This window comes from Paramormyrops kingsleyae, chromosome 8, assembly GCF_048594095.1.
Source record: "Paramormyrops kingsleyae isolate MSU_618 chromosome 8, PKINGS_0.4, whole genome shotgun sequence".
Taxonomy (NCBI): Eukaryota; Metazoa; Chordata; class Actinopteri; order Osteoglossiformes; family Mormyridae; genus Paramormyrops; species Paramormyrops kingsleyae.
The window spans coordinates 5,946,144-5,968,666 of record NC_132804.1 but is presented as its reverse complement, the minus strand read 5'-3'; the positions used below and the strand labels follow the sequence as shown (position 1 = coordinate 5,968,666).

At 47.3% G+C, this 22,523-nt stretch overlaps 3 protein-coding genes across 4 annotated transcripts; 1 reads left to right on the top strand and 2 right to left on the bottom strand.

Moving 5' to 3' along the window:
• The first annotated feature begins 3,658 nt into the window (after positions 1-3,658).
• On the top strand, positions 3,659-5,489 carry ora4 (olfactory receptor class A related 4). Its single transcript, XM_023830009.1, has 2 exons — positions 3,659-3,745; positions 4,512-5,489. Exons 1-2 carry the CDS (start codon positions 3,659-3,661, stop codon positions 5,487-5,489), a joined length of 1,065 nt encoding a protein of 354 aa, XP_023685777.1.
• A 2,415-nt stretch (positions 5,490-7,904) lies between these two features.
• Positions 7,905-16,916, bottom strand: LOC111853480 (olfactory receptor class A-like protein 4). 2 transcript variants are annotated; one of them, XM_023830419.2, is made up of 5 exons: positions 16,812-16,916; positions 14,286-14,483; positions 12,256-12,510; positions 10,985-11,239; positions 7,905-10,877 (listed from the first exon to the last, which is right to left on the bottom strand). In XM_023830419.2, the coding sequence occupies exons 1-5, from the start codon at positions 16,821-16,823 to the stop codon at positions 10,665-10,667; spliced, it is 933 nt and encodes a 310-aa protein (XP_023686187.1). In that variant the 5' UTR covers positions 16,824-16,916; the 3' UTR covers positions 7,905-10,664. The 2 variants fall into 2 exon arrangements, with proteins under 2 accessions (XP_023686187.1, XP_072571154.1); XM_072715053.1 differs by lacking the exon at positions 16,812-16,916 and having other exon boundaries at positions 14,286-16,132.
• On the bottom strand, positions 16,431-20,654 carry LOC111853471 (cyclin-L1). Its single transcript, XM_023830408.2, has 10 exons — positions 20,307-20,654; positions 20,051-20,125; positions 19,802-19,911; positions 19,521-19,641; positions 18,897-18,961; positions 18,278-18,377; positions 17,930-18,188; positions 17,622-17,709; positions 17,280-17,354; positions 16,431-17,173 (listed from the first exon to the last, which is right to left on the bottom strand). Exons 1-10 carry the CDS (start codon positions 20,547-20,549, stop codon positions 16,999-17,001), a joined length of 1,311 nt encoding a protein of 436 aa, XP_023686176.1. The 5' UTR covers positions 20,550-20,654; the 3' UTR covers positions 16,431-16,998.
• Positions 20,655-22,523: the final 1,869 nt, after the last annotated feature.

The window sequence follows — 22,523 nt, the reverse complement described above, 5'->3', positions numbered from 1 at the left end:
AGACCACTCAATCTGTATGTACATGTAACGATCCATCCATTCATCTATCCATCCATCCACCAATCCACCCATCCATCCATCCATCTATCCATCCATCCACCAATCCACCCATCCACCCATCCATCTATCCATCCATCCATCCACCAATCCACCCATCCACCCATCCATCTATCCATCCATCCACCAATCCACCCATCCATCCATTTTCTATACAGGGTCATTGTGATCCAGGACACTCTCCCATATTCCTAACATCTTATGCTTCTTTGTTGTCTGTGTTTATCTGATGATTTTATCCTACAGTCCTTAATCATTTTTTCTTTTCTTTGACCATCAGATGCCTGCATTGGTCCAGGAGGCACATCATTACGAAGCCCTTCACACAGACTGCTGTGTCCCGGCTCCCTCTCTGACGCACACGCACAGAAAGGCCCATGCAAGCTATGTGGGGCTCGCAGCGGCGAAGAGTGCAGCAAGCTCCCGGTCCCTAATGATTTGCTCCACTGGCCTGAAGTGGTACCTTTGAAGGATATGAAGGAAGGTGGGAGGGAGAGAGAGAGAAGGAAGGAGAACATACTTAAACTGTAGTCTTTCTGTGAGTAAATACTCATTCTCCATCCACAGTAGCCCCTGGCTCTTTATTCCTCCATTGAACATTAAACCCCTACTCCTGTAGTAAACATTAACCCCCTTACTCCTATAGTAAACATTAGCCTCCATACTCTTACAGTGAACATTAGATCCCATACTCCTATACTGACCAATTGCCGCCATACTGCTACAGTAAACATTAGTCCCCTTACTCCTGTAGTAAACATTAGCCCCCTTACTCCGATAGTAAACATTAGCCTCCATACTCTTACAGTGAACATTAGCCCCCATACTCCTACAGTGAACATTAGCCCCCATATTCCTAAAGTGAACAGGTCTGATCAAGTGGAAGGTTGGTCTGATTATCAGTGTACAATATTTCAAATCATATATATAAGCTGATATTTAAAAAATAAAAATATGTTATTTATAGTATGAATAGGCTAATCCACAATTTTCCAAATTTAGAAGTTTAGAAACAGGAAGCATCGATTTGCCCATCAGAAACAATGAAGACTCATTCATTTCTAGTATTTCAATAGGTCTATTATGGCAATTCCCAAATGATCAACAAATACGCAAACCAAACAAAGGCACAATCACAAGGCACGGAAAATTCTTAGGTATGCGATTTGCCACTCGGGGTGCTGAGCTCAGGACTGGCTTTAATAGGGCTCTGGAGAGAACGAGCATCTCTCTGAGCTGCATCAGACCTGCTTGCTATCTCACCCATGAGGAGCAGAGAGGTGAACTGTGAAGTGAGAAAGGAAGGGAACACAAGAGACATCCACCATCCTGAACCGAGCAGGACAGGAAATAGTCACATCAGGTTGTAGCCTTGATTTCACACACTATGGTCAGTTTTGTAGCTTCCTGCTCTTTATGTTCATCACCTGCCTTTTACTGTACATGTATCCCTCATCCACAACTGCTTAGGCAGCACATGGCCAGAATCCCACAGCAGAGAGCGCAGGGTGTGAGGGGGAACCCACTGGGCAGCCTGTGTGAGGTCAGTCACTGATACACGCTCACAGTGAGCGATTCAGTGAATGAATGAATGAATGTCATTATTGCACAAGGCACAACAAAATTGGAAGACTATCCTTGTCAGTGCAAGAAAGAAAAAAGAAAAGACAGGAAGGATACAAAATAGAGAAAAAAGATGAACGGAATATAAAATTAAATATAAAAGAAGTGCAAAGAATAAAAACATAAACAATGGAAAAATAAATTTAAAAAATGACAAAAAGTTTGTGTTTAAATTGAATAAGGGCTATGTTATAGATATTCTTTTAGGGTTCTGCGGGTTGCTAATTCTAATTTAAAAGCATGTCTTTATCCCATCCATGTTTCCTCTGCCCCTGGCTTTCCTGGGATAGGTTCCGACTCACTGGGATCCTGTACTGGAAAAGTGGATATAGAACCAGCAAACCATCTCAGGGCACACAGAGTCACCCCCCCCCCCCTCCCCACATACTGGGAATATAATGTCATGACATCGCCTCCAGGACCTGGAAACGACAGCTGCTTCGGCCAAAAGACAGGCGTCCACCAGCTGCGGCCGCAGCCAGCAGCCACATGTCAACGTTTCAGCACCTTTGTTTTGGCTGCTAAGAGGCTTAAGAGGCACCCCGACCCCCACCCTGCCCTCCTGGCTCCCAGCGAAGGCCCAGGCTGACTCGTGTTTGGGGACACACAGGCAACAACTGGCCCAAACCCGCAGGATCATGCAGCTCCTCAGCTGCTTCTGTATCCCGTTTCTCTCTGTCCTTCCCATCCCTAACAAAAGCCTCATTCTCTGGGGCACCATTCTGGCCTCGCGCTGGTCTGTGCACCTCTGTTCCTGTGCAACCCGAACATGTGTGCATCATGCCACTCGCCCTACCAACAACATACGATTTTCACTGCCTGAACTCTCCTCAGGAGTCCCGCTAGTGAACCACATTGTGATGTTTCATTATCAATAATTAAAAAGGTGAAATCAAAGCAGGATGACCTTAACCATGGATTGACAGATTGCTGGAAAGCAAATAAACAGGCAAGCATTTGATCAAAAGTTAGGATCAAGTTGCCGAGGACCCGGGAGTAGCGTTTCTGTTGCTGACAGGTTGGGGTTTCCTGGTGACTGGTAACATCTATAGCTGGCCAGCTTGAGGAGTCATACAGACCTTTCTAGATGACTAGAGGCAGAAGCGTCTCGGACTCAGCTGGTCTCCCCTGAACACTGTCCGAGTTCCTGATTTTTACACAAATCAAGATTTAACTCTCAAGAAGCCAAATAAATCAATGGAGGCTAGAATCTATAGGACTTCAGCTTCAGTTTTTAACGTGTCATATATTTGTCTTTGCGGTAACAAAGCAAGAAATCAAAATCTCATTAGTCTGAGGCTAATATAATAAAATATTCAGGAGGGTTCTGTGGGTGAGAATGCAGTCGTGCTGAAACGCTTTGAGGATCTCACAGCAACTAACGGTTAATTTGTGCATTTCACATACTACGTTTTATCAAAATTTTATGATTCCATTTTTACCTTACAGCCTTGTTTTCTAAAAGCTATTCCAATTAAGTGATACAAATATGTACTTATTATTTTTTAGTTTTTATGTTAATTTTCTTTCAGTTTTCCGTAATTATATTATGTTTTAAGGAACTTTTTAAAAAGAATATAGCCTGCTTGTGAAAGACTACCCTTACAATGCTCTGAAAATACGTTAAATAAAACCTATTGCACTCTTGCTGTGGTCTTAGTGATTCGTCGAGGCTTCATGGTGTTGAACATGCACTGCTTGGTGTATGTAGGGTACGTTGCTGGGTAACGAATTTTAGGGTAAATGGACCCTAAAGAGAATTTGAATCAGCAACAGTGAGGATGACTTTTGTTTTATGGATGGGGGGGTGGGGGTGGGGGGCGTTGTTTGTGGATAAAACTAGAGCTGGAGACAGAGGACAAGAACAAAGTAATATGCACCTGAAGAGAGGACATCTGGCCATAAATCCACTAAAAAACAGACCCTAGGGAAATACAGACTGAACTGAAGATGCCTTCGGCCAAAGCCTGACTGCGACATGTCCAAGATCCTGACCGCAGACGCCATCCTCTTCGGGATCCTTGTGTTCTCAGGGATTTTTGGAAATTTTCTGGTCATCCGAGCGGTAAGGACAGAGGCGTGAGCACTTCCAGTCTCGGACACAGTGGTTTCACTCTTCACTGTGACACACGAGAGATCTTCTAAAGGAAGCCTGGCTATGTTTTGCGAGGAACACTTGAACATATCACTGGTACCATAATATTCACCTGCTCACACTCGTATGCTCACACTCATAATTGATTATTTTTACGTTTTAAATGATTGACTTTTGCTGTACATTTGGTTCCGTTTGACCTCCTCAGCTGATATGTTGTAACAAAAATAGATTCATCTCTGAATAAAATTCCTGTTTGACCTTTTTATGCTAATCTGAAGATATATTGTTTTTCCTTGAACCAATGACAAGAATTTCCTGTATGCACTTTACTGTGACTTACTGCGTTTATTATTATTTTTAACTCTATACAGCATCACATCTGAAAATGCTGGGATTTGATAATATACACATACGTCTCCTGCTGCACCCTGCCACCCCTGTCATTTTCTTCTTGCTCTTCTAAATCATTCTGTCTGAGTGCTTCTGCTCCTGCTTGCAGTGAATTGACTCAAAATGGCTGATTATTCTTAAGCAATGACTCACAGGATGTTTTCTCTGTATGTGTAACTCCTACATTATTTGTATTTACCTGGCACTTTTATCTCAAGTGACTTACAGTAGTGAGAAGAGTTATAATTTATCTGTGCTGTCTGGGTTTGGAACCTACAACCTTTGCATTGTGTCTGGTGGATTGATACCGAGGCTTTTGCACTTTTCCCCTCCGCGACCCCAGGTCTTCCAGTTGTCCCTGGAAAGTGCCGCCAGGCAACTCTCCCCCTCCAACGCCATCCTGGTGAACTTGTCCCTGGCCAACCTACTGACCACACTGTTCCGCACGGTGCCCATCTTCGTGTCCGACCTGGGCCTGGAGCTCTCGCTGAACGACAGCTGGTGCCGCGTCTTCATGCTGCTCTGGGTGTGGTGGCGGGCGGTAAGTTGCTGGGTCACCTTGATGCTCAGCGCCTTCCAGTGCCTCACGCTGCGGAGGCAGAGGGTGGCCGTGGGCAGCCTGGCGCAGCGGCGCGAGCGGCTCCGCGTCCTAGCGGCCCTGGGAGCGGTGTGGGCCGGCAACCTAGCCCTCTCGCTGCCGGCGCTGGTCTACACCACGCACGTCAAGGGCAACGTCACGGTGGAGGTCATGGTGATCAGCTGCACTACACGCCCCCTGCTGGGCTGTATGTGGGTGTTCCCCTCTAGCCAGCAGGCTGTGGTGTTCGCCTCCACCTCCCTGGCCATCAACGAGGTGATCCCCCTGGTGCTCATGGTAGGGACCAACCTGGTCACGCTCTACGCACTGAACAAGCACATCCGTAGTGTCCTCTCCAGCGGCCACAAAGACCTGGACCAGCACATGTCCACTGAGCGCAAAGCCGGCCAGGTGATCATGGCGCTGGTGAGCCTCTTTGTAACCTGCTGGGTGCTCCAAGTTGCCGCAGTGACCTACTACAACCACAACGGCGGCCGGCACACGGAGGCGCTGCTCACTATCGCTCACTTCTCCGCCTCGCTCTTTGTGGGCTTCAGCCCCCTGGTGTTGGCCATGGGGCACAGCAAGCTGAGGAGGAAGATCCAAGGCACGGTCTTCGGCAGGTGCAACAGCAAGGTGGCGTCACGGGGGGGGGAGATGGAAAGCGTTTCCAGGACTGCGGCCTGTAAAGTGCAGCAGAGGAGAAAAAGTAGGACAACGAGTACAAGAGAAAAAGCAAAGTGATGGGTTGTATTTAATATGGGAAGCAGGGTGTTATGGGTAAATGCCTAGCGGGGCAGCAACAAGCTTTATCAATTAAAATAATTGATAATAAATAGTTTATTCATCATAGAACGTAGACTAACAATGGAAATTTGCCCAACGTTGACAAACACTATCGGGAAATTGCAGAAAAGAGATCCATTAATGCTCTGAATAGACATGACGGGAGCTTATACTGGAGAACAACATACACTATATGACCAAAAGCATGTAGACACCAGCCTGTCCAGCATCTCATTCTGAAACCAAGGGTATTACTTTGAAGTGGGTTGGCCTGTTGTTGCTGTAACGTCCGCACTGCCAGGAAGGGTTTTCATTAGATGCTGGAATATTGCTGGTGGGATTTGCTGCCTTTCAGGTTGGGCGTCGTTGTTGGCTGATCTGGTCCCTTTCTGTGGGTTTGTGTGGCTGCCACTGTTTGCTGTAGGAGATTATGTACCTGTGTACTTAATCATACCTCTGTATCAACAGTGGGTTTGGCTTAATTAAACAATACTTTTGGCCATATAGTTTACAATCATCTATATATGTTAAATATTCCAAATATTTAGAACCAGAATATATTTGTCTTTTCCTAACCGTGAGCCTCATGGTGGGATTAACTGATAGTTCATCTTCACATGGCGTTGACTTTAATTTCCAGTTAATGCTGCATAAGTCTCACTGTTCCATTCCCAGTGAATTTATCAGTCAAAAATCCCATCATACTGAGCTGGTAAAATGAATTCCAATAAAGTGTTTGTTTGCTGATGACTGTGTTTGTCAACAATACCCGCTTTGGTCATATTGGTGGCGTTTTTAAATACAGAACTCACACTTAAGAAATAATTCACACAGCATCTTACTAAATATTGTTGCGGGATGCATCACTTTGTGTTACGAAAACATTTAATGCTGAGCATTTTAAAAACTGAAGGGTAGGATATCATAACCGGACCAAGCAAATAAAGCATATGCAAATAAACAGAGATCTTAAAGAATGAACTCACGCCCCCCCCCCCCCCCCCAAACTTATTTGGGGTAAGTACACCATTCCACTTCTGAAAGATGCCTTATACTCACAAAAGTAGTTCAGGACAAAAATAATTTATGCAACAAAAAATAAAATAAAACCTAAAAAACGACAGTACATATTAGCACAAAGTAGACTGGCCAGAGGGCACCTGGCTTCATGGCCGCTCTTCAGGGCCATGAAGGCACACCGGCATTGACCTTGTCCTTGTAATGTGTGGACATTGACCAACACGCCTCACTGACATTTACTAATATTAACAATGAAGCACCAGCATAACATGGCATTTATGTTACAGTGCTGCTGCTGAGTGAGCCGGCATGGATAATACAATCATTTCTGTACAACATTTTTTTAGTTTTTAATGATGACAGTGAGCTTTGGCAATAATTATGCAAATTATTTTTCTTCTACCTGCACCCTGAGTGACCATCCACCCCAGTGCTGTTTTTGTCTCCCCTCTTGGAGTAGATGTAAGCGGGAACGGAGTAGAGCAGGTTTAGGGCCCAAATAAGGCCGACGCCCAGCAGCAGGGGTCCCACGGGGGCCCCAGGGGGCCGGTCTGACGAGGCCCCAGGGGGTGGAGCGTGTGGTGGGGGAACGCGCTCGGGAAAAACGTCGACCACACGTTGGCGGCACGGAGCCACACACTCGCACATGAAGAGACGACACCACTCCATGGATAAATAGGGTTAGAGGAGGTGTGGGACTCATGGATACTAAAGGATCAACTGATACAAAATGGAGACGGTCAACAGGCAAATAATCTGCCTCTTTAAACTAAAAAAAAATCACTAAGCCATTGCTATAGTCACATTATCAGGTCCAAAGAGTAAAAGTCCAGACCAAGATTTTGTTTCAACTAATCGTCTGATTATGAAGAGTCACAGCCACGGAGTACTCAACTGGTTGGTTGAAACAAAATCTTGGTCTGGATTTTTACTTTCAGGACCTGAGCTTTCCACCAATGGGTAGCAGACGGGTTCCTCTCATAGAGCTGGATACAGATTACATAATGTTCTATATGTAGACTTCAGAATGGAGCATCAATCTATCTACTCTCACCCATGAGAAGGTTAAATGCTATAGCCTTTCTAGGATGGTCCAACTGATTGAATAAAGGGGCACAACTTCATCAGCGTAGCCTGATTCCTCCCGATTAGGGTTCAAATAGGGGTTAGGGGGCAGATAAAACAGAAGGGAGCTGAATAGGCACATCACCAAAGCACAAGAGATTAACTTACCTGGCTAATTGCATCACACCTCGTTAGAGGTATAATCAATTAAAACATGGATCTGTTAAGCACCCATGTGAGTGGAAAACAGTAGTGATTAATAGAGGAAAGAGGCATAGCACACAAATGAAAGATCTTATCTGTTTCATAATTCTTTTTATTTTTGTATAATTCTTTTTGAAAAAAAAATTGAAGACATTGATGTCTTTTAAAATTTTTTACAAATGTGATCATTTTGACTGATTTTTTTCCAGTCCATTTCATTTTCAGTCCAAGAGAGGCTGTACATATTGTGAAATTTCTAAGAAGTACAGAGGAAACAGCGAAACATTTATGTAGTTGTCAGTAGAAAGTGTTCAATAGAACTAGTAGAAACTCAATACTACAATTACGAATGTCAAGCTGAACGATTTTGATATAGAATCTCTGCTTATTTTTAAATAATGCAACTGCTGGACTGAAATCTTGCTAGATAACGAAAAACAGATATATTTAAATATTACAAAATAATAGATAGTAATGCATCAAACTTATAAAATCTTCAAAAACAGCTTTGGCATTAGATTGTCCATCCATCCACCTATCCACCTATCATAACTGCTTGTCTAGTACAGGATTGTACTGAGCCAGGAACTGGTCCTAAGAAGAACAGGGCAGATGGCGGGGGACATTTTGGACGGGATGCCAGTCCACCAAGGGCACACGGTGAGGGACATTTTGGACGGGATGCCAGTCCACCAAGGGGCACACGGTGAGGGACATTTTGGACGGGATGCCAGTCCACCAAGGGGCACATGGTGAGGGACATTTTGGACGGGACGCCAGTCCACCAAAGGGCACACGGTGAGGGACATTTTGGATGGGATGCCAGTCCACCAAAGGGCACACGGTGAGGGACATTTTGGACGGGATGCCAGTCCACCAATGGGCACACGGTGAGGGACATTTTGGACGGGATGCCAGTCCACCAAAGGGCACACGGTGAGGGACATTTTGGATGGGATGCCAGTCCATCAAGGGGCACACGGTGAGGGACATTTTGGATGGGATGCCAGTCCACCAAAGGACACACGGTGAGGGACATTTTGGATGGGATGCCAGTCCACCAAGGGGCACACGGTGAGGGACATTTTGGATGGGATGCCAACCCATCAAAGGGCACACGGTGAGGGACATTTTGGATGGGATGCCAACCCATCAAAGGGCACACGGTGGGGGACATTTTGGACGGGATGCCAGTCCATCAATGGGCACACGGTGGGGGACATTTTGGACGGGATGCCAGTCCACCAAAGGGCACACGGTGGGGGACATTTTGGACGGGATGCCAGTCCATCAAAGTGCACACGGTGAGGGACATTTTGGACGGGATGCCAGTCCACCAAAGGGCACACGGTGAGGGACATTTTGGACGGGATGCCAGTCCACCAAAGGGCACACGGTGAGGGACATTTTGGATGGGATGCCAGTCCACCAAGGGGCACACGGTGAGGGACATTTTGGATGGGATGCCAGTCCATCAAAGGGCACACGGTGAGGGACATTTTGGATGGGATGCCAGTCCACCAATGGGCACACGGTGAGGGACATTTTGGACGGGATGCCAGTCCACCAATGGGCACACGGTGAGGGACATTTTGGACGGGATGCCAGTCCATCAAAGGGCACACGGTGAGGGACATTTTGGATGGGATGCCAGTCCATCAAAGGACACACGGTGAGGGACATTTTGGATGGGATGCCAGTCCACCAAGGGGCACACGGTGAGGGACATTTTGGATGGGATGCCAGTCCACCAAAGGGCACACGGTGAGGGACATTTTGGACGGGATGCCAGTCCACCAAAGGGCACACGGTGAGGGACATTTTGGATGGGATGCCAGTCCACCAAGGGGCACACGGTGAGGGACATTTTGGACGGGATGCCAGTCCATCAAAGGGCACACGGTGAGGGACATTTTGGATGGGATGCCAGTCCACCAATGGGCACACGGTGAGGGACATTTTGGATGGGATGCCAGTCCACCAAGGGGCACACGGTGAGGGACATTTTGGATGGGATGCCAGTCCATCAAAGGGCACACGGTGAGGGACATTTTGGATGGGATGCCAGTCCATCAAAGGACACACGGTGAGGGACATTTTGGACGGGATGCCAGTCCATCAAAGGGCACACGGTGAGGGACATTTTGGATGGGATGCCAGTCCACCAAGGGGCACACGGTGAGGGACATTTTGGATGGGATGCCAGTCCACCAAAGGACACACGATGAGGGACATTTTGGAGGGGATGCCAGTCCACCAAAGGGCACACGGTGAGGGACATTTTGGATGGGATGCCAGTCCACCAAAGGGCACACGATGAGGGACATTTTGGACGGGATGCCAGTCCACCAAAGGGCACACGGTCAGGGACATTTTGGATGGGATGCCAGTCCACCAAAGGGCACACGGTGAGGGACATTTTGGACGGGATGCCAGTCCATCAAAGGGCACACGGTGTCATGTTGCCAAGGACAAACTGCAGTAACCTACATCACCACAGAGGAGCAACACATCTTTGGTCAGATTCAAGCAGCTTAGCAGACGACTGGCATGAGAAAATGGAGCCTTACTGGGGCCCAGTCTCTCTCTGCATGGATTATTTCATTTGTCGTAAGACCATTAAAATCCAACACACCTACTAAACCCATATCCATGAGTAATTCGGTGTGTTTCACCAACAGTAGGCAGAGAGTGAAACATGTAAGGTCTTATTCTGATTGGCTGTAACAAGTTGGTTATAACAGGGAAGCATCCAATGATCAGATGTCATGAGCAGCAGTACATGTCTATCCACGAGGGAGGTCCTGCGAGGCCCTGGGGAGGTCATGCGAGGCCCTGGGGAGGTCATGGGGACAGCATGGCCTTCACCACAGCCCGCATACGGCGATGGCCAAAGGTCAGCACCACGGGCGAGAGGGCGATGAAGGCCGAGTTGGCGAAACGGGCAACCACCCGGAGGGCGTCCGCCGACTGGCCACCGTTGAAGTTGATGTTGTTGTTTGAGATGATGCTGGTGCCCCAGGACAAGGTGAAGAGAATGATTAGAGCCATGATGACCTGGGGGGGGCGAGAGGGTGACCGGGGGAGAGGGGAGAACGGGGCTGAGATACAGGCCTGGTGGAAATGAAACGGTCTCGTCATTTATTGTGAGCCCCCCCCCTTACCTTGGCTGCCCTCCTCTCGGCAGGGATCCTGCGCGCCCCCAGGGCGTCCTCCACGGCATTCCCTCCCAAACGCCTGCGCCCGTGTCCATACAGCTTGTAGAGAGTGCTCACGTTTGTGACGGACATCAGAACGATAGGAAGTATCTCATGGATCAGCAGAGAGACGGTAGAGTAAATCAGACCCCGGTATGGATCCGGGAAGTTCCACATGCAGCCCAGTAGGGGGCGTGTGGTGGTGCTGACCATCATTAACATCTGGTGAAAGGAGAGGAAATAATCAGAATCAGAACCAGAATTCACTTTAATGCCCAGGTATACCTGCATCTACCAGGAATTAGTCGTTTTAGTACTACTGGCACATGCATTCACAAACATGATTGGACATTATTCAAGAAAAATAAAATTATATATATATATATATATATATATATTTAAATATGAGCGATAGCGCTTATCAATACAGTAGATTCAGTGAATCAGTATTTACAAAATGTGCAATATGCACAAGTACAACTAGATGTGCAAGTTTAAATACTGATTAGAGTTATATTTCCAAATATATCCATCCATCCATTTGCTGTAACCATTTATCCTATTGAGGGTTGTGGGGGGTCCAGAGCCTATCCCAGAGGGAGGGAACACCCCAGGATGGGGCGCCGACCTATCACAGGGCACTCCCAAATATATGCACATAAATAATGTTTACATTAAGTATAGATGTGCACACATAGCAACATTGTTGCAGTATAAATACAAATACAGCCTCTCCCCAGGTCATGATGGGGTTACGTTCTGACAATTCTATCAAAAGGTGAAAATGCATTTTAATACAGTACACCTAACCTAACAAACATCACAGCCTAGCCTAGCCTACCTCAAACACTTACATTAGTCTATAGTTGGGCAAAATCATTAAAATAAAGCCTAATTTATATTAAAAAGTGCTGATTATCTCATTTAATTTATTGAATCATGTACTGAAAGTACGACGCATAAATGTTTTTCAAAGTCGAAATATCGCAACCCAGGAGCGTCTCTATACTATAAATATGACTTCAGAATCCTATATTACACACACATAGAGTCAAAGGTAGACAGAAAGTCAGTCTCCTGATAATTGACCCTCAAACCTGTAAGCCATAAAACCCATTTCTTAATTGTCACACCACTTTTCCAAGACAGAAGGAAGCCTTTCTGGAATTTCCCAGTCATGAGGAAAATTCCAGTTGGGTGATGGTATTCCCTGTGACGTGACTGACACACACACCCACCTCAGTGCTGTTTTTGTCTCCCCTCTTGGAGTAGATGTAAGCGGGAACAGAGTAGAGCAGGTTTAGGGCCCAAATAAGGCCGATGCCCAGCAGCAGAGGTCCCGGGGGCCCCCGGGGGCCGGTCTGACGGGGCCCCAGGCGGTGAAGCGTGTGGTGGTGGAACGCGCTCAGGAAAAACGTTGACCACACGTTGGCGGCACGGAGCCACACCCACACGCACATGAAGAGACGACACCACTCCATGGATAAATAGAGCTAGAGGAGGAAGGACGAGAGAAGACCATAGGACCACAAGTTTAATAGGGTTGGGGCCCATCACAGAAATCTAAAATCCAAGTAGTTGCCACAAACAGAGGATATTGTTTCCTCTTATCTGGTTGACCCCCTTTAACACCCTAAGGAAGAGGTATTGAAGTGGCCAACAGGTCAATTCATCCTGTGGTCTGCATGGATCCTAGTGCCCTAGTGCAGTGATGTGGCAAGTCTAGACTAAGGACTCTAGTTCTAGCTCTAGCCAACTGCTCACTCCCAGTTAGGCCTACAGTGTGAGGCGTAGAGCTGGGTGGGGATCGGTGCTATTGGCTTTGGGTGAACTGAGCTGTCAGTGCTGTCACTCTAGCTTCACACCCCCTCGTGGAATTGGAGTGCCGACATTCAGGGACTCCCCATGCCTGCATTCCTACCTGCCTCTCCCTCCTACTTATGCTGCTGCAGCCTTATCTGCCAGAGCTTACAAACTGCACTGCCTCTAGTCTCCCCTACTTTGGCTAATTGCACATTTCATTCCCCCTACTCCTCCACTACCTGTGGCGTCTTTACGGCCTGCTCGCCCTTTTTTCCTCTGCTGCCCCCTGGAGGACGGGCTCCCCCTTTGGGTCTGGTTAAGGTTAGAGCTTCCTCTGCTGCCCCCTGGAGGACGGGCTGCCCCTTTGGGTCTGGTTAGGGTTAGGGCTTCCTCTGCTGCCCCCTGGAGGACGGGCTCCCCCTTTGGGTCTGGTTCTTCCCCAGGTTTCTACCTTCTATGGAGTTTTTCCTTGTCACTGTCGCCTCTGGCTTGCTCATTGGGGGCTTTGGGCAGGGATAATGTAAAGCGCTTTGAGACAATGTAATGTTGTGAAATGCGCTATACAAATTTAATGAACGAATGAATAAAAATGGTACCGTCCTTCGGATGAGATGTAAAAACTGAGGTTCTGACTCTCTGAGGTCATAAAATATCCCGGGGTATCTTTCGAAAGAGTAGGGGGGGAACCCTGATTTCCTGGCTAAAATTGTCCACTGTGGCCCTTTCAAATCCGACCCCCTAATCATCCCCTATATCTAACTGGTGAATTCTCTCCTGCCCCTTCACCACCTTAGCTACTGTGTGGTGAGCGTACTGGTGCAGGATGGCTGACTGGCATCATCCAGGTGGGGGCTGCACAGTGGGGGTGGCTGGAGTGGCTCCCCATTGGTTCAATAAAGTTCTATATAAATGTAACATTCATTGACAGGGCAACCATATACACAAGAATTTAGAATCTTACGCCATGTCTTTAGACTGTGGAAGGAAATTAAATAATTTGGAAGTAAGAGAGCTGCACATGCACATTGCAAACTGCAGGCAACATACGCGTTCAGATGGGTTTATTAATACAATGAAAAGCACAACACAGATTAAACTGTGTAAAATGTCTTTTAAAAGAGTCAAGATTAATTAGATCTTTAAGTTACTGGGTTCATTTCCAAGTACACAATCATTTACCCTAAGTTCAAATCTTCAAAATCATAAGAATTGAGTTAACAGAAATTTTGCAAGCATTTTGTCTCAAGGACTCACCAAAAGCTCACATAAAAGTACCTTCACTTCCATGAACACACATCGAAAATCTGCAGTGGCCTAAGACGTATAGCTGTGGTCCCTGCGAAATAATGAACCCTGTGTTGTTCGACTGAGCGATAAAAGCATTTTCTACAGCAGGAAGGATGGGAGGCGTCGGAGAAAAGCTCCTCTGCCCTTTGACTCTCTCGCTATCTGAAGGTCTGCCTACCTGGAGTCCCGAGTCGGCCAGCATCAGCGGTACGTTCCTCACCAAGGACACCAGCAGGTTGGACAGCGCCATGTTGACCAAGATGATATCGGAGCTGGCTCCCCGGCCGCTGTCCCGCAGCACGCTCTCCCCGACCACCCCGATCACTAGGCCGTTTCCCAGAATGCCGAAGATCACCATGATGGTGTAGAGCGCCGCCTGGATGGGGGATACAGCTCCCATTTACGCTTCCTCCAGCTGCAGGGCCCCGTTCTTCTGTTCTACCTGCGTTTTAGGGCCCTTCTGCCTTAATGTCCCCGAGTTCTGGTACCTCCTAGTACTTATGACTGTACTGTAACATTCATGCAACGCTGCTGTTCCTTCCCCTCTCTCGACTCCCTAGAACGTCCCTATGTCTTCCAAACTCTTTCTCTTGCTATCTCCTTCTCTCTGAAACTTCCTGTTCTCTGTGTTCTATAACCGCTGCCGCTGAACTGGATGAAAGCTTTCTCCTAATTCCAGGTACCAGCCAGGCAAGCAATGAGACTCTAGAAGGTCCAGACGAGATGCACGGTGCAGCCTTTATGCTGCACTCAGCTGCCTCACCCAGATCCGCCTGCCCCTCCCAGCAGCAGTGATGCGAATCATCAACAAGATCATCTGGCCTGTTGCCTATCTGGTAGGCATTGGGAGGTGCCCCTTCCTTCATTCAGGGCACGGGAGGGCAACGGGTTACAGCAGGCACATGAGAGCAGTTAAACCAGGAGCGGTGCCCCTGCAGAGATCTGAACAGGCACATTACGAAGGCAAATGGGACGAGTGCACCGGGTTAATTGTGTCACACCTCGTTAGAGGCATAATCACTTAGCACTGGGAGTAGCACTTCTACTCCATGGCGATTAAAACGCAATAAGGGTCATCATTACTAACAGAGGTGGGTGTGGGGCAACAAAATGTAGAAAATGTCAGATTCACCGTTTGATAAAACTAATCATCCATTTTCTAAGCGCTTATCCTGGACTGGGTCGCATGAGGCCTGGAGCCTGTCCCAGCAGCACAGAGCACATCCTGGGCGTGATGCCAGTCCATCACTGGGCACATTTACTCGGAACGGGCAGTTCGGAGACACCAGTTGGCCTAACTACAGGTCTTTGGACTGTGGAAGGAATCCAGTCTTCAGAAGAAATCAGCTGGACACAGGGAGAGCAGGCAGACGTCCGACACAGAGCGCGGCACTGGGATGCCAGCCTCAGCTCTGGGGGTGTGAGGCAACAGTGCCCCCCACTGAACTCCCATCTGCTGAAGCTAAATTTAAAAGCAGCCCTGATGCTCCAAAAAGCTGGATATTTACTCAAAGGTTTTGGACGAACGGGATAAAACATTTAAATGATCAGTATAGCTTTGTCACTCTTTGAGCAGCTCAGACAGATGGGGAAAAAAAGCGAATGATTTAAAGTTCATACTTATAATAGTCAAAAAATATCATTGCTTCAATTGTTCATAATTTTAGATCAGCAGAAATACAGGCTTTACCAAAAAAATCATTTTGACCCACTAAATGAAACTGAAAAACCTGTCATTTCACAGCCTAAACATTTTCTAATTTTAGGACATTGTAGTCTAAGTAAAGATATTCACAATATAAAGTACAGGTTTGAGGAATACATTGCAGAACATAATTGCATACCACGCCACCACCAACACGATGGGTACCGCGGCAACAGCAGAACCACACCCTCACGCCCCAAGAGGATGTGGGTGTCACTGTTCTCTCGGATGGACTAGCATCCCATCCAGATTGTACTGTATCTGGTGCCCTTTGCTTCCCAGGAAAGACCTCAAGGTCATTGTGACCTTATGTCAAATAAGCAAGGGAAGGTTACACGATCTTCAGAAGACCTCAAGTTCGATTAACGGAAAAGAACGGAATATCGACTACTGACACTTCACATCTAACTCCATGTGTGCTTTAGATATTCAGAAATTTCTCACAACAAGGAGATAAAACACAATTTCTTAAAAAAAAATAGGCTCTTTATTTAAAGAATTTTAAAATTCTGGGATAAAAATAGAGATCTGTACAATGAGAGAATGGTGAAGGCAAGACTCATTCATCCTTTTCATGGCGATGAATCCTACTTCCAATGACCTGACTTTCAGCCAAGGTGACTTTTATTGCTCCAAGTTTTATTTATACATCAGGGTAACTACTTTTGTAAGTGAGGCCAAGATACAGGGGGGCCAAGCTCATACGCTGCCTGGATTCTGAACCTGCATCCTCCGGGACACTAGCACCAAACCGCACCCCCAGACAAACTTACAAATCGTTCAACATAAACAGCATCTCTTCCTAAGCAGCCAGTGATTCAGGGATGCTTCACGTCGACGTCCCTGGTTGAGAAATGACGGCTAACTGTAAATCAAAGACTCAGTAGTTCAAAACTGTTTAACCCCCATCGCCCTTTGTGTCACAGTCCAAGGTCGATTCAAAATAACGATAATAAATAAGCAACGACTTAGAAAAATGGGGCCAGATCTTTAACCTACCCTGGTCATCATATCTGGAGGAGAAATCTTAGATACGGAGGAGCAGCGGCAATAACTGCTGTGTAAGGCATCAAATTTCACATGTATTCAAATTTTCAGCTAAAAAAAATAAATAGAAAAACTATTATTGGAACAGGCAGCTCTTTTGGTCAGTGTGTACCCCCCCCTCGTCCGTTACTGTCCGACGCTATCTCCGATGCGAGGAGACTCTGTCCTTCCGTCCTCTCTCCCTCTCCCGCTCTCTCTCTCTCCGACGCCCCCTCTCTCTCTCTCGCTCCCTCTCTCTCTGATAGTCACTGGGCTGCTTCTTGCGTCGGATGGGGGAGAGCGAGTGGGAGGGAGAAGCCACACTCCGGCTGCGTCTGTAGAGAGGAGATGGGGGAGGTTTGAATGAGTCAGGCTCTGTTGTCCCCCCCCCCCCCCGACACATTGGCCCCAGCAGGATATTTACAGACGGATCTTCCGTACCTGCGTTTGGGGCTGTGTGATGGAGATTTGGGTGGGACCTCCCTCCTCTCGTCACTGTGACTCAACCTGATTTTCCTGAGACACGGAGAAACAGAGGCCCGAGTTAAACAACACACACTGGAAAAGGCAATTCAAACATCCAGATCATTTATCCCACATTTTGGATGACAGGGCAAAAGCCACAAACCCCTTTTGCAAGGTAAGAGACCGCTAAACTGGCAACCCATCTTGGAGGGGAGGTTACATCAATCTGGCAACCTATACAGTGGTTTTGAATGGAACCCAGTTCCATCAGTGTCAGCAGGAAGCTGTATCCCCAAATTAGACAGCAGCACCCCTTACCCATTGGCGAGATTGCGGCGAGCGTCTTTCAGAGCCGCCTGGGACTGGGGCGAGTCCCTACTGACCTGTTTGACTGTGTGAGGGGAACCTGGAGGGAAAAAGGACTGAACTGAGAGCCGCTGCAGAAATAACCACCAGGGCTTATGAAATTAACTCAGCTTTTCAGTATGAGCTGCATTACTATGTGCCAAGTCTCCTCAGTGGTGCAATCTGAGCTTCAGGCCAGCGAATGTTTATTAATAACGCTAGCGTTGTTTGATGGTGCCTGTCACTGATCACATCTGAGGGGCCGTCGCTGTGAGGCTCACTAGGTTTGGAGGCGGGGGAGAAGCTGCTGGGGGGCTCCAAGGTGGGGGTGCCGTTGGCCAGCAACAAGGGTCCCGTGAGGGCAGACTTGGCACGGGTGGCATCCAGGGCCCGGCGGCACTCGGCCACACGCCCCTGCAAGGCGGACAGGGGCATAGATGGCAGCAGGTAGAGCCGCAGCACTCTGCAGCAGATCCCCTTCAGGTCCTCCTCAGTGGCTCCAAACAGCAGGAACCAGGGCGGGCTGTCAGGCAGGGGGATCTGAGGTCACAGGAATGAGGGGATTGAGCTTCGTGCCCCCCAGTCACCCCCCATGGCATCCAAAGAAAACCAGTCCGGGTGGGTGGTACCTGCAGAGAGCGGGCGGCCAGATAGATGCAGGCGCAGGCCACCGTCTCAGCGCTGAACCTGAGGAATACGTCTGTCCGCAGGCTGTCATTCATGTAGTTCCTGATGAGGAGAGGACGGGGTCAGAGGCACAGAGAAGGCGGAGGCACAGAGAAGGCGCAGTCAGAGACACAGAGAAGGCGCAGTCAGAGACACAGAGAAGGCGCAGTCAGAGACACAGAGAAGGCGCAGTCAGAGACACAGAGAAGGCGGAGGCACAGAGAAGGCGCAGTCAGACACAGAAGGCGCAGGCGGAGGCACAGAGAAGGCGGAGGCACAGAGAAGGCGGAGGCACAGAGAAGGCGGAGGCACAGAGAAGGCGGAGGCACAGAGAAGGCGCAGACAGAGACACAGAGAAGGCGCAGACAGAGACACAGACAAGGCGCAGACAGAGACACAGACAAGGCGCAGACAGAGACACAGACAAGGCGCAGACAGAGACACAGACAAGGCGCAGACAGAGACACAGAGAAGGCGCAGTCAGAGACACAGAGAAGGCGCAGTCAGAGACACAGAGAAGGCGCAGTCAGAGACACAGAGAAGGCGCAGTCAGAGACACAGAGAAGGCGCAGTCATGCTCACCATGCCGTCTGCACCAGCTGAGTGTTCTTCTCGCACTCTAGCACTTGTAGGTACATCACGATAATCTGCAGAACAGGACAGAGGTCACACAGCAGGAACTGTAAGAGAACTACAAAAAGTTCACATATATCCACACAACATCCCATAGAAGTTCAGATAGCCTTTGATATCGGCTTTCTTGACATTTACATTCCTCTCAATCTCATGGGCTTGTAAGTTCACAGAACAGTATCTGCCTCTTGAGGCATATGCGTGTACAATCTTTTTAGCTACTTTTTAGTATTAATCAATTTGACTAGCAGGGGCTGCAGGAAGCTCCACCCTCCTGCCTGAAACATACAACCAAAGGCCCAAACGCAAAATGATTACTCTGCTGGCCATAGGACTCGAACCGGTGACCTTCCAGAAACAGGTACAGGTTCCTAACCTGCAGATTCACACCACCTTAATCTGTGGTTCAGGGGACTTCATGACCTTGGGTCGTTCTTTCACTCACCTCGATACCAAAATATCTGAGGCTGTGTCACCTGCACTTCCACTACCTGACAGCACACAGACACATCACCTCCTCCCTCAGTTTTCCAGATTGGTGTCGAGGTTCCTAAAACACCAGCAGGGTCCCACCTTGTGCGGGTGTTTGACGTGTACGCAGAAGCCCAGCTCTTTCAGCACCCGCCTTTCAGCTACGATCACCTGGTTCTTCATGTTGACATAGCTGCCGTCCAAGGGTAGGGGTGCCGGCACACTGGGGGGGCAGGAGACAGGCAGCTCATCACAGGAACCACATGACTGACTCACCCATACTTCCAAACAGCTTCTCATCCAAGGTGATTTACATGTTTTCCCTCCCCTCAGATTCGCCAACCGCTAGACCCCAGCAAGTGTAGGCAGTAATCCACCCTCACCCGCATTTCCGGTCCTGCTTCAGCCGGTGGAAGACGTTGATAACATCCCGGACCCTGCGGGGCTCCTCCTCGATTTTGGATGCCAGGTGGACGCAGGCCATGGCGACGTTCTGCGGTCGGCCAGAAAAGGACAGAAATGGGGCGGAGGGGCAATAAAACCGTGAGGTCAACAGAAATTAACAAACGCAGTAGGAGGTTGATAGCCCACCATCAGTGAGACGGACCCTAAGTGCTCAACAGCTGTCATACCTCCACACAGTGCCTGATGAAGGACTTGCAGTAAAAAAACCTCTGAAACAGAATTTGCCCAGTAGCCATGGCAACCTGCGTTACGAGAACCAGAGCATTAAGTTAGTCCCGAGGTACCAATTTACAGTGACGCTATGTTACGATCTTCTTGACGTCAATATCAAGGCCTATAGTGAATCTTTTAGGCACAATGCTGCTGCTCGATGTACAAACACAGGTCTATTTACTAACACGCTTTTTTTTTGTATGTGCTAACCTGCGGCAGTCGGAGCAGGATCCCCGCGGCCTGGATGAGCTCGCAGCCCTGTTTCCTCAGCTGCTCCTCCACATCCATCGGCAGCCCCTGTTCGGCCGAAGGGCTTCGCGACAGCCGCTCGTCCGGCAGGAGGCAGTTATCGAGCGTTAGCAGCACCCCAGAGTATCGCTTAAAGCCGATCAGAATCCCTTCCTCAGCCTCACCGGGGATTCTAAGCTGTCCGGCTGCCTTAATAAACTCCATAATCAATCAGACAAAGCGAGAGAAGACGCGAGTCGCTTCACTCCAGAAACTTTTTTTTGTCGCCAGCGTTTGATTGGACATGCCTTTCCCGATCGGCGGGTCATAGAACGCCTATATTGATTATTATTGGATGAAAGGTCCTGTACGTCATACTGTTCTAACCAATCATTTCGAAAGAGTGGCTGTGCGCTTCCTTCACTCATTAGTCACCAGTTTCTGCGTATTACGTCATCGACAATCTCCGACAATCTAACAGCGTTCGAACAGTCGGCGGTATTTGGGTTGATGGTTATGTACAATGAAGTGTGTTTTGCATATTGTTTTGAAAGCCATATAACCACGTTTATTGCATATATAACACAAACCACTACATAGAAGGATAAACGGCAATAATACTATGAACAAAACAATGTGGTTTAAATTTTGAGAAAAAGAACCACCCCACGTGGCACTCATTATTTGTTACTGTTTCGTTGCATTAGTTTGTCAGCCTTTTGTAATTATAAATTGTGACCCAGTCTTAATTTAAGTCATGATAATTTAACAATGTCACACGGTGTGTCACATTATGATATCATTATTGAGCAAATGATTTAAACAGTCATACTGGAATCTACTTTATTGTCAGACACCTTCCTTAGCTGTTGACCTGATATCTACAGCAGACAGGATGTACTTTGGCCCATTCTTCTATACAAAACTGTTTCGGTTTATGTTTTTTGTAATGTTTTGCTTGATCATAGCACAACATTTCTATGGAATTGAAGTCAGGATTCTTACTTGGCTGTTTTCACCTCATCTTCCACTTTTCCTGCTGAGGCTTACAGTCGTACCCATTTGGATGTAATTTATTCTGTTTGAACCACTCTGTGGTTGATTTACTCCTGCTTTTTGTATCACTGTCATGGCGCATAACCCAACATCTTTAGAGTTTTAGATCACAGACACCTTGACATTCTGCTGTAGAATTACTTCCATTTGTAATTTATCTAGTTGATTGGGGAGTGATTGAGGTCAGTGGGGGGTGGCCTTGCAGGTTAGGACTGTGATCAAAAGGTCACCAGTTCAAATCCCATGTTCAGCAGAGTGATGTCACCATTGGGCCCTTGAGCAAGGCCATTAACCCCTAATTTTTCCAGGGACATTGGCTAATCCTGCTCTCTGATCCTTGTATGTTGCTTTGGACAAAAGCAATTCTTCTTCTGAGATCCTCTATAATCTCCCTTGATCAGGCCAAATTGCACTTTAACAGAGTTCTGTAGTAAAGAATCGTAAACTTAGCTTATTTGTTATGTATGGTATTGTGCAAAAGACTTAGACAGTCAAGGAAAATGTTTAACGCATGTGTTTGGGTAGTATGTGTATATTTGCTCAGAAAAAAAACACAATTTAATATTAGAACATAAGCAAATTAGGAATGACACAATAAAAAAGTCAAAAGAATTTCCCGTGTTCTCCAAAAAGATCTCGTTGGATAGCTAAATGCACACTGCTTCAGTTTCCAAATCTCTCTCCTCGGGACACCTCAGCCATTCCATGTATGCATTAAATTTCGCCCAGCAGCTCTTTTAGTCAATCAACTTAATTAGTTAACTCAATGAGGTATTCATTAGCCCAACATGGTTAGCTAGTGGTCCAGTCAAAAAATACATGGCTGTGCTGGACAGTCGCTGCAAATACGGTTTGGAAACAGCTAAGCGGACACACTTTGACAGGCAATATCATAGTTTTACACCAACATGAAGATCATTTAAACATTTTCTCTGACTGCCCAGGATTTTTGCATAGGGCTCTCTCTCTCTCGCTGTGTGTGTGTGTGTGTGTGTGTATATATATATATATATATATATATATATATATATATATATATATATCACACCTAATCTTTATTTTACTGAACACCTAACTCTGATTATGAGGTACTCATTATAGAGTCGCGTAATTTTTCATTTTTTTTTAGAGATATGTAAAATA

Bases quoted from the DNA above. Each gene is read 5' to 3' on its own strand.
- ora4 (XM_023830009.1), top strand. From the start codon at position 3,659: ATGTCCAAGATCCTGACCGCAGACGCCATCCTCTTCGGGATCCTTGTG. The intron at 3,746-4,511 runs GTAAGGACAGAG...CCGCGACCCCAG, and splicing joins ATTTTCTGGTCATCCGAGCG to GTCTTCCAGTTGTCCCTGGA.
- LOC111853480 (XM_072715053.1), bottom strand. From the start codon at position 14,507: ATGGGAGCTGTATCCCCCATCCAGGCGGCGCTCTACACCATCATGGTG. The intron at 11,240-12,255 runs GTGGGTGTGTGT...TCCTTTCACCAG, and splicing joins GAGACAAAAACAGCACTGAG to ATGTTAATGATGGTCAGCAC. The intron at 10,878-10,984 runs GTAAGGGGGGGG...CGCCCCCCCCAG, and splicing joins CCGAGAGGAGGGCAGCCAAG to GTCATCATGGCTCTAATCAT.
- LOC111853471 (XM_023830408.2), bottom strand. From the start codon at position 20,549: ATGGAGTTTATTAAGGCAGCCGGACAGCTTAGAATCCCCGGTGAGGCT. The intron at 19,642-19,801 runs GTGAGGGTGGAT...CTGCCCCCCCAG, and splicing joins AAGCAGGACCGGAAATGCGG to TGTGCCGGCACCCCTACCCT. The intron at 18,378-18,896 runs GTGAGCATGACT...TCTCCTCATCAG, and splicing joins CAGCTGGTGCAGACGGCATG to GAACTACATGAATGACAGCC.